At 36.8% G+C, this 10,080-nt stretch overlaps 1 protein-coding gene across 1 annotated transcript; it reads right to left on the bottom strand.

The window, feature by feature from the left end:
- Positions 1-1,483: 1,483 nt before the first annotated feature.
- LOC133712362 (phosphate transporter PHO1) lies at positions 1,484-9,557 on the bottom strand. Its single transcript, XM_062138472.1, has 15 exons — positions 9,253-9,557; positions 7,910-7,993; positions 7,296-7,533; positions 6,309-6,657; positions 5,499-5,547; positions 5,033-5,104; positions 4,672-4,801; positions 4,167-4,287; positions 3,358-3,607; positions 3,101-3,205; positions 2,938-2,982; positions 2,666-2,818; positions 2,228-2,506; positions 1,991-2,130; positions 1,484-1,895 (listed from the first exon to the last, which is right to left on the bottom strand). Exons 1-15 carry the CDS (start codon positions 9,484-9,486, stop codon positions 1,805-1,807), a joined length of 2,340 nt encoding a protein of 779 aa, XP_061994456.1. The 5' UTR covers positions 9,487-9,557; the 3' UTR covers positions 1,484-1,804.
- Positions 9,558-10,080: the final 523 nt, after the last annotated feature.

The raw sequence follows: 10,080 nt of genomic DNA, 5'->3' as shown, positions 1-10,080 counted from the left end.
GTTTTTTGAACCAATTGCAAGAGATGACTCGTGAAGTGTAAAATCAAGAACCTAACTTCATTACCAAATCTTTAACTATCTGTAAGGGAAATTTTTAACAACAGTACACGATAAATAGGTGACTCCGAAGTTCGGTACATTAAGTTTTAAAACAATCATTTCGGTGTATGAACTTGTAATCTTGACAGAAAATATGTACATGTCGTTACGTAAAACGTTAGTCAATGTAATTTTGGTCAAACATTGAGGGGCAAATCAGTCACTCCCTAATTTAATATTAATAGATTATTAATATAATATTAATGAAGAGAGAGAAATTAAAAAAAATGAGAGAGTATTGTTTTCTCTCTCTTTCGTACCAATTTAGAGAGAGGACTCGTGAAGTGTAAAATCAAGAACCTAACTTCATTATCAAATCTTTAATTATCTGTAAATATATCAACCCTAACTTTAATACCAAATATTTCGGGACATACCAAGGACCACTGTATATAGAACCACCATAGGTGGTCGAGTTGGTAAGAGCCTCCAGGTGTGGAACCCCCATACCCGGGTTCAAATCCCGCCGACGCTTATTGGAGTTAAATCCCAATATATTCTTGGTGGCCAGGGGGGAGGAAGCGTTCTGACAAGATCCCCCGAGCACGGATTAGTCTCTGGGCCTAGGAAGCCTTTAAGGACACCGTGTGATTGAACAATAAAAAAAAAAAAAAAAAGGACCACTGTATATAGGGGTTGTCGTTTGTTGAAACTTTGAAAGGTGTTCCTCAATCCGACGAATCACTTCCATGAAATTGTTATGAAAATCATTCATAGTTTAGTGAAAGGAGGTCATCAAGCTAAGGTAGTCTTGCAATACTGGAAAAAAACCCCTCACCCATATGGATCAAAGGGCTCTGGTACCAAATGTTAGGATCAGAATTTATAAAGGAAATTGAAAAACTAAATTAAAGGAATTAAGCTAAACAAGTTTCATATGGATTCATCAATAGCTTCATGAGCTTGAGTGAATACCATATATAAAGAGATGAAACCTTTCATGACTGAAGAGCAATAGTTGTCAGCGACCATATTCTATGTGGGTTTTACACTAATGGGTTTAAAGCAAACTAAAGGTAACATATATATAGTAGTCTTAAAATGAATTTTTTTTTCCTTTTCTTGGAGCCCACATTCCCAATAATGTCTGGAAAGTTAAAAATCTAATTTTTAGGCCCATGAAAAAGGCCCAATATTTGGGGTTGTTTTTTTTGTTTGTCTTGGGACTCGAATGGGTTCAGTTTGTGTGGATCCCAGTTCTATTAAATTGATGAAATATTTGCTATCAATTGATAAGTCCTTAACAGTTGTGTTCTTTCTGTGATAATAACAAGGTAACAAAAAATCCTTTTCGACTTGTTATGATCATATATAAGATAGAGAAACAGATGGATTCAGATAACTCTCTCCCATTTTCAGTTTTTGTAGTAGTAGGGATGACATATATGGTTATCTTTAGAGGCGATAAGTTTGAAAGTCAATCCAAAAAAGAACTGCCTGTTCAGAAAATACATGGTACACTTGCATCATCATTTCTAAATTAAAATGGCCAAAGGTACATCAGAAAAGGAAATTTCAGTTGGAAATCGCTTTTCTTCATTGCACTTGGCACCTTGCAATTCATATTCCAAATTGCGTATGCGATGAGTGAATGGCAGGATCTCACACATTGATGTGAGAAAATGTACAGTCCCTCCTTCTGCCTTGGCTTAACTGCCCCATATCAGCATTTTGGGGTTTCTGTACTAAACAAGACTGATACATTTTAGCCATCAGAATCTGCATCACGGAATGGTAGGGGAACCGTCTTGACTGCCCTGAACTTGCCAACATTATTCAGATGCTCATTCTCTAGCCTGTTTGATATAACAGAACAAGTTTAGAAACTGTATAGTTCAATCACAAGGATCAAATATAATGCTCAAAAACATTTATCTTTTAACATTAGTACCTGTAAAAGTTCCAATGCCCCCGCCGGATAACCTCTAATGAAGCCAAGAGAAAGTCCACCAATCGTGACTCGACATATGAAATATTGTGAAATCCCATAACTGTCTCCACCCAAGCAACTCTCAGAACGGCATTCAAGGCCTGCGTCAGTTTGACAATATGTTTCAGAATGCGGTTTAAATGAAGGAGATCTACAATAAAGTTGTTCTGAGAAAAATTCAAAGAATTAAAAACTTACTATGGAAAAATAGTAGGTTCTTTTGTTCTTCAGAATGAGTTCATCTCTCAGCCATAGGTTCTTGGAATTTGGGTTGAAAAGCCCCCAATCCTTGACAAAATCCCAGTATAACTGATAGACTGTAGCCACCACAGAAGTGACAACTACTATAGAAAACCAGAGATGATTCTGCTGGTTAGCATATGTAATCCTGGCTCCGGCTGCCACCATGGCCGAAACATACTTCCCCATGTTAGCCAAATGGTTGACATCAGACTCATCAAACCATCGTCTTGCACACTTTGTAGTTCATTGCATTGAACGATCAGATGTCAGTTGGTGGACTAAAAAACTATGCTATTGCAAAGGTTGAAATATTTGACTATACACATTTGGAATTCAAGTAAGAAAGAAAGTACTAATAGACATTAATCTGCAAAGGACTTTTGGTAGTGTAACCTGCATTGCACGCCAGTAGTATGGCAAGAATGAAATGACATAAGCGAGCTCTTTAAATAGCCTTCCAGTTTTGCAAGTCTCATATTGGTGTGTTCTGAAACTTCCAGCAAGGAAGTAGCAGGCTGTGGATTCCATGTGTCTCAGCAATGGGATCTTCAAACAAAGAGACAATAGGTGATTGGTTAATGAAACTAAAAGGTTGACAAAAGAGGAATGTTACAGTGTTATCTATTTCAGAACTTGATTATAATGGAATTAAATTGTGGTTATACCTGGCTAGTTAGCTGATCAGCCATGAAAAAGTCTACCATCAAAACCTGCGGGTAAATAATACAACAAGAAAGAACAACTTAAATGGCGGTGCTAATTTCATAGTATTGATTGAAATCACTCACGTTTTGTTTAATGGGATGTTGCAACTGGAAGGAAATGTACCTTATAAAGTGGAGAACAGACTATATTACGAATTACTCTGATGAAGCAGTAACGAGTAGGTCGATAGAAGATGTCCAAGGGGCATATCAGCAGGGCAATGGAAAACTGAAAATTCAGTTGTTCAAGATTAGGTCAGTGCTTCATGCTATGTCTCTCAATTTTCTTAGTTGCTTTCTTGCTGAAGCCTGATTTTTTGTCTTTTCTGAAGCTCAAGTTACTTGACTAACAGAATATAGATGAAAGTGATAAAAACTAACCAGAAGGAAAATTCCAGGAATGGCATCAACTTGGCTTGGTAAGAAGTTATTAGCCCTTAATATAAGATGTACAACCATGGCACCAACCACAGCCGTCATAAAAGTTGTGCATATGAGGAAGGCATCACGGTACTTTAAGGCAGTGCTCAGTTGGAATTCAAATATGAAGTTGCAATTGATTCTAGTACTTTTCCACATGAACAGGTTGCAGCCGTACATGAACAAGTGCAAGCTCAGTAATGCAAAAACACTGCACAAAAATTCACACCCTTACAATTAGTACGACAGTAGTTTCAATTACCCTCATCATATTATTGAAAAACTTGACAGGGATCACATTTCAGGATCTTGTGCATTAGTTTGTGTTGCTGATTAATTAATCTTGGATCTACTTAGTTAAGCTTAGAAAAACTTTGTTATCTGCAAGTTCTATGAACTTGGTACAATACAACATAATAGGGACTAAAAATCTCAGTTCCAACATATATGCTTTCTTGTCCTACTGCCCGTTGGCAGTGCTTCCATAGGACGTGCTTTTGGTCATTAGCACTTCTACCGGAAGTGCTTATGTTAGAAGCACATCTAAGGTTTCCGAAAATTACAAATGCAGTTCGGGAACGCACTTAGAAGCACTTTAAGGAGATACCTATAATGTGTTTCCAAATTAAAAAAGCACTTGATATTTTCGCCAACCATATCAAAGGCACGTTCGGTTTTAGCACTTACAGAAGAAGCACTGCCCTTTAAACATTTTGTACAAGCACTAATAGCGGCACTTAGAAAAGGCAATTGTGAAAGAGAGCATTTACCTGAAAACAGGGTAGACAGTTTCCATGTATTCCAGTTCTGTGCTGGGAGAGAATATACCAGACAAGTGTGCTAACAGTGCGTATACACTAAACAACGATACAAAGCAACCTGTGAACAAACCTGCACCAACATAAACCAAAAAGAAGACCTTTATTAATTTTCTTTTCCAGAAATAAGTAAGAAAAAAATAACTTTATTAAAGAGTGATCACAATCAGACCCAAAAAAACTGAAACAACCTGGTCTACTGCTTGATGGGACCGCATTGTCACCATTTGAATAACAAACCTTTGAGCAAATCCCACTTTGATGATTAGTGGCAAACAAAGACTAATGATCACCCATCATATTGCACATTTGCACATTACAATTTTTTTTTTTAGTGGTGGAGCTTTAAATAAGGCAAAGAATCAAAGCAGACATTTCCAGTGTCGACCTTAATCTACAGAGGTTTTTATGCAGAGAGCGAAAATATGGAAAATTGAGGGAGAGAGATGAAGAGTACCAACAAAGAAGGTAACCATGTGAGACTCCTTGTGCTGTTGGGGCCTCAGAAACTTCATTGCCTTTTTCTTGTCATTGTTAGCAAAGTGCTTCGTGAATATGGTTTCCACTTCGTCCATTAGTCTAACAACCTTGTCAAGCCAAATATAATAACCACGCAGAATAGAATCACTATCAGAAACCCTTAAAACCCACATTCTCCATTAGAAAGGTAATGATTATGTGACTAGAGTGTAAAAATAAGCACTCCAACAAATAGTTACCGATCATATATATATTCACATGTACACGTACAAAGGACTCACTCTAACATTCATGCTAGCTATCTAGTTTTGAAACCTACTTTATAACTGTACAATTACCTTATCAGAACTGATGAAATGTGATCTCTTCACTGCTTTTAGATAACTTGCTGATGCCTGCTGGTTCGATACCTGTAATGGGAAAAACTAATTGCTTCAGTTTACTTTCACTACAAGTTATGTGATGATAAATGTATTTACAGAACAATAAGCTATCAATGGCATGGCCAACCGGCCAACACTTAATAGCACTGGTAACACAATAGTGACATATATATGTTGAATAATACATACACCTATAATTTTGAATATGTCACTTACACATGCATGACCTATAATATTACCACCTAAAAGCAAAACCAGTGCTCATCATTCATCTACAAAATTAATGCAATTAGCTCATGATCACAAGTATCCTATATATATATATACCCCAAAATATCTATCGCAATTCCGTCTTCTACATGAATTCTGAAGGCATTTGCTAAAATGAGGCTGCAGGAAAGGTTAAGGTACCATATCTCACCTTGTCAAATTTCTTGAGGATCTTTGTAAACGCTACCATATTCAATGAGCTGTCAAAAGTAGAAAATTTGATCGATTAGATCACATCGGTCAAATTAAAGTACCAAGCTAAAACCTATTAATGCATAAGCTCATTGCGTACAATTAATCTTGAACCCTAAACTCTGTAATTAAAGAACCTTTTATACTAAGGTATACGCATGCGGAGACTCGATCAAGTAATTCATTTTGTAGTTTTTGAAAAGATCCTATAACAAATCAATAAGGATCACATCACAATGAAAACTTACAAAACCACGTGTCATCACTTGTTCCTCACACAATATACGGTTGCATCAGCACCAAACTAAAAGAGATATGGAAAAATATTCTATTACGTGCTACTTGAGGATATATTTGCATACTCAAGATATTAATTGCTACATCATCTTTGTGCTGCTTGAACAAGAATGAGCCAAACTTTAGACCTAAAAATGCAAATAAGTGAATAACACAAAAAATCCTTTCGGAGTCGGAAGAGAACCTTAGAATATTATCAACAAACTTTATCTATTAACTTCTGTTTCTTTATTTCATTTTTTTTTTTTATCAACACTAGTAAGAATTTACCCTCTCTATCTGAAAAAAAAAAAAAAAAAAGCCGTTATATACAGTACGTTTTAAAGAATAGCCGAGAGCTGAGTGCTGCCGTTCAGACGGTACAGTATAGTTGCAAAACGACGTGCCGTACCAAATAGAAAGTCTATGTTACCAAAATGAAAGTCCTACTTGTGCACCCAAATTATTGGCCAATTAACTCATAAAAGCGAACCTGTAAGTTTTAAGCAGCCCGAGACCTCTGTAGAGCTCCACAAAAGCCCCTCTAATCATTTTCTCAGCACACTGAATCTTTTTTTTGTTAATGAATTCTCCGGAGACTTCCTTTTTCGGATTGTTAACCAAATCTTCCCAAAGCATTGACGTAACGGCTGTGATGGTTCGTGTCGGGGTGTTGTTTGGAATGTCAATCCTCATGGCCATCTTAGGCTTGCCTTTCTTTGTCTTACCCCTAATTGCCGTGTTAGTGAAGCTCACACCATTTCTTTCTAGTGCTGCAATTGCTTCATCTGTTTGTGTTAGTTCTGTATTAGTAGGTGTAGCACTCAATTCTGCCGAGCTCTCTGCATTAGTTAATTTTGTATAATTAATAACAGAGGCTAGAAATAACAAAAAGGGTAGAACATGAAAAATATTTGAGGCAAAATTAAGATAAAGGTCAGTTTTCTAGATTTTCTCCGTCGCTTTCTCAAAAAAGGTAGGAGAAAATTTCATGAACAATTGCGTCAAGGATTTGGATAACATCCTTCCCCCAGCTGTGATATTAATTAGGTGTACTAATCATTTAGACTTTGCGACTTGAAAGACAAAGTGTCATATAGAACACGAAATTTTCTCAAACGTTTAAGTAACCAAAATGACCTCTTTGTCACATGTATATCCAATAAACCTAAAACTGTTGACCAATTAACGGTTATAAATGGAGAAGAATGTGAATGAGGATCAAGAGTTTGAAGCAGTAGTGCAAGCAATTATATAAACGTATATGGAATTAGTTAATCTGTTTTAACTTGGAAAATGCAAATCCATTTCTTTCTTTTTTTGCTAAGTAGGTTTCATTTTTGGTAATAACCGCACATTAATTAAGTAGCTAAGAACAACTTTCTCTTAAATTAGGTAGATTACCAAATTATATATAGATATAGCCATATAGGGAATGGAGTTGACTAGCTAGAAGAAGACCATAAATGGAAAAGCTTACCAGAACTATAGTCAGAATTCCGGGGAGTCGAGGACCATGAGCTAGGAAAACTAGGCAATTTCGATTTTGACAAAGAATTTTTCCATCGCCTATCGTTAAGAATTTGCTTGAGGTCCAGCAAAATCTGTAGCTGCTTGTTCAAAATCTCTCCTCTCTCAAGAAACTCCGTCTCTTTGGTCTTGTAAAATTGGTTCACCTTGTTGAGCTCTTCATCTAATCCCCCAAAGAACACCCTCACCTATACAATATACACCAAGCCAATACCTTAAATATCCCTAACTAATTAAGGGTTCAACCAACGATGATCACGTTAATTGAAAATTCATATTATTCTTTTTCTCAACCTTTTTGGCCAATTTAATTTATTGATGCAAACTGTTCATTTGAACTTAGATTGCAGTATATATACGGTTTTATTGTTAGAATGATTCATGTAGAATTGTAAAGTTAAACATTTCCGATCATCAAAATGACATAGTGAAGAATATTGGAGTCACGCAAAATTCCTTTATATCGATGTCCACTCTAAATTCGCCACGACTAATTGGACTTGATTATTTGATAATTGTTTAGTAATTAGTAGTACAAGTTGAACCATGTTTTGGATTAGTTACCTCATCCTCTTCAGAAAACAACTGAGCAAGCTCGGTCTCATAGATTTCTTCCTCCTCACCATTCTCGATGATCTTACTCTTCACCTGTGCACAACAGAAAGAAATAAAAAAAAAAATCAATTATTAATCCAATATTTATGGGATTGGTTTCTTTGTTTTTAGTGTCCTTTTCGTTTGGGTGTGTTGGTTTTTTGTTGCTGTTGGTCACGATGGTTTCGTGATATATGAGGTATTATACGTCCAGCTACAACCGTTCCATATTTTGCTTTCGTGAGGTATAGATCGAAACCCCCAAAAGATGAAAAGATATGAAATAAAAAAGCAGCAATAGGGGCATTAATCTTGTTGGACTCTGTAAACATTCTGACATCTCCAGGTCTCCGGTAACTTTATGAACAGTTTTAGTGTATTATATTGCATGCCCATCATTCATTTTTGTTCGTTACAGAAACATAATTAGTATCAAAAAGAGGAGAAGAGAACAAAACAAGAATAGAATTTCAACAAGCCAAAAGTCATGCTATGGGTAATCTGGAAACGCTTTTGATGTGATCTAGTTTCTCAATAAGGAAAAAAAGTTTACAGTGCTCTTCGATCTTCGAAAGTGTCACCAATACGTTTTTGGCGTAAATACAATGTCTATATTTTGTCGTTTTGAATGTTCTGTTTTATTGATTATTCATGTAATTAAAAACATGACCTTGAATACAGAAAACGTTATTTTAGACAACAACACAATACGAACCTAAACGTATTCATAATAACCATAGCCTCCTTTCGAAAAAGGCTAGCTGGCCGCACTAGTTGAAGTGCAATGTTATGTTCAATGTGCCATGCACACATAAATCTCACACACTCAAAATCATCCACGGCACCACCAATAAAGAAGCTTTGGTGCTTGTGTCACTTAAAGTAGAAGTTATGGCTGACGTAACACAAAACGACGTTAAGAGAGAGCGAGAGAGTTTAAGGAGCCTCAATAGAACCAGAGGGTATCCGTATTGGTATCGGAAACCACCCAAACGTTTCGCCTGAAAATGACGTGATCATCATTCAGCTGAACGTACTGAATTTACAGCCCTAATTGGTCGAAACACAACCCACCGTAAAAGACAAAGTCCCGGGATTTCGGGTTCGTTTCGGGCGTAAATAGAATGAGGTGAAGGGTATAATCCTAGTTGAAAAATGTAAAAAGTAAAACGGTTACAGTCGCGGAAAATCGTCTGAAAACCTAAACTGAGCAGAACCAAATTCTAACAACCACCAATCAACCTTCAATAACGTATCAGATTAATCCAAAATAAGCTTACATATTTGTATTTGTGTGTGCTAAAATTCAGTACCTGGATTATCTCAGTTAACTTGTTATCGAAGTTGAATAGCTTGTCACTGATTTTCTTCGTGACGAAGCGAATGGGATCGAAAATGGAGACACCGAAGTCTGCATCTGGGGCTTGCTTGGGAACTCTTGAAACTTTGATCTTCTTGATTTGCTTTTTGAGCTGCCAGTAGTTGACGAAAGCGTCCTTCCACTCGGGGATGAGCTGAGCTTCAAGCTCCTTTGAGAACTTCACCATTTTGTTAGCTGGTGTAGTGAAGGAAAAGGAGAGGAGAGGGAGGAGAGCTTACGAAAGAGCTATTGGAGGAGGAGTTGGGGAAGATTTATATATAGGGGCCGAGAGAGAGAGAGACGTGTAGTGAAAAATGATAGCTACATTTTGCTTTTGAGACTAAAATTTTTGTCAAGAATTTATTTTAGGGGCCGTGACCATTTACCTAATTTTAGCCTAAAAATTGCCCACTTACTCCACTAAGAGTTTTTTAACCTCATTTACCCAATCCAACAGTATTTGACAATATTGCCCTCATTTTTATTTATAAATTACACTCATCTCTCTCTCTCTCTCTCTCTCTCTCTCTCTCTCTCTCTCTTCTCTCTCTCTCTCTCTCTCTCTCTCTCTCAGCCATGGCAGCTCCGGCGGCCCATTTATCCATGACGCGCCTCCTCCATGAGTGCATAGCCTACCAACGCGCCCTGGATCTCAACCTCGACCACCTCCTCTCCCAGCGCTCCGACCTCGACAAGCACATCTCCAATATTTTAAAGAAAATTTAATTAAAGTGAGATATACATATAATATATTATTTATACATGAGGGTTAAAAGTAACT

This window comes from Rosa rugosa, chromosome 5 (assembly GCF_958449725.1).
Source record: "Rosa rugosa chromosome 5, drRosRugo1.1, whole genome shotgun sequence".
Classification (NCBI taxonomy): Eukaryota; Viridiplantae; Streptophyta; class Magnoliopsida; order Rosales; family Rosaceae; genus Rosa; species Rosa rugosa.
This window is presented reverse-complemented; position numbering and strand designations above follow the sequence as displayed.

Coding starts and splice junctions, on each gene's coding strand:
- LOC133712362 (XM_062138472.1), bottom strand. CDS start 9,486: ATGGTGAAGTTCTCAAAGGAGCTTGAAGCTCAGCTCATCCCCGAGTGG. Junction 2,819..2,937: donor CTGATCAGCTAACTAGCCAG/GTATAACCACAA, acceptor CTTTGTTTGAAG/ATCCCATTGCTGAGACACAT. Junction 2,131..2,227: donor GAACCTACTATTTTTCCATA/GTAAGTTTTTAA, acceptor AAACTGACGCAG/GCCTTGAATGCCGTTCTGAG.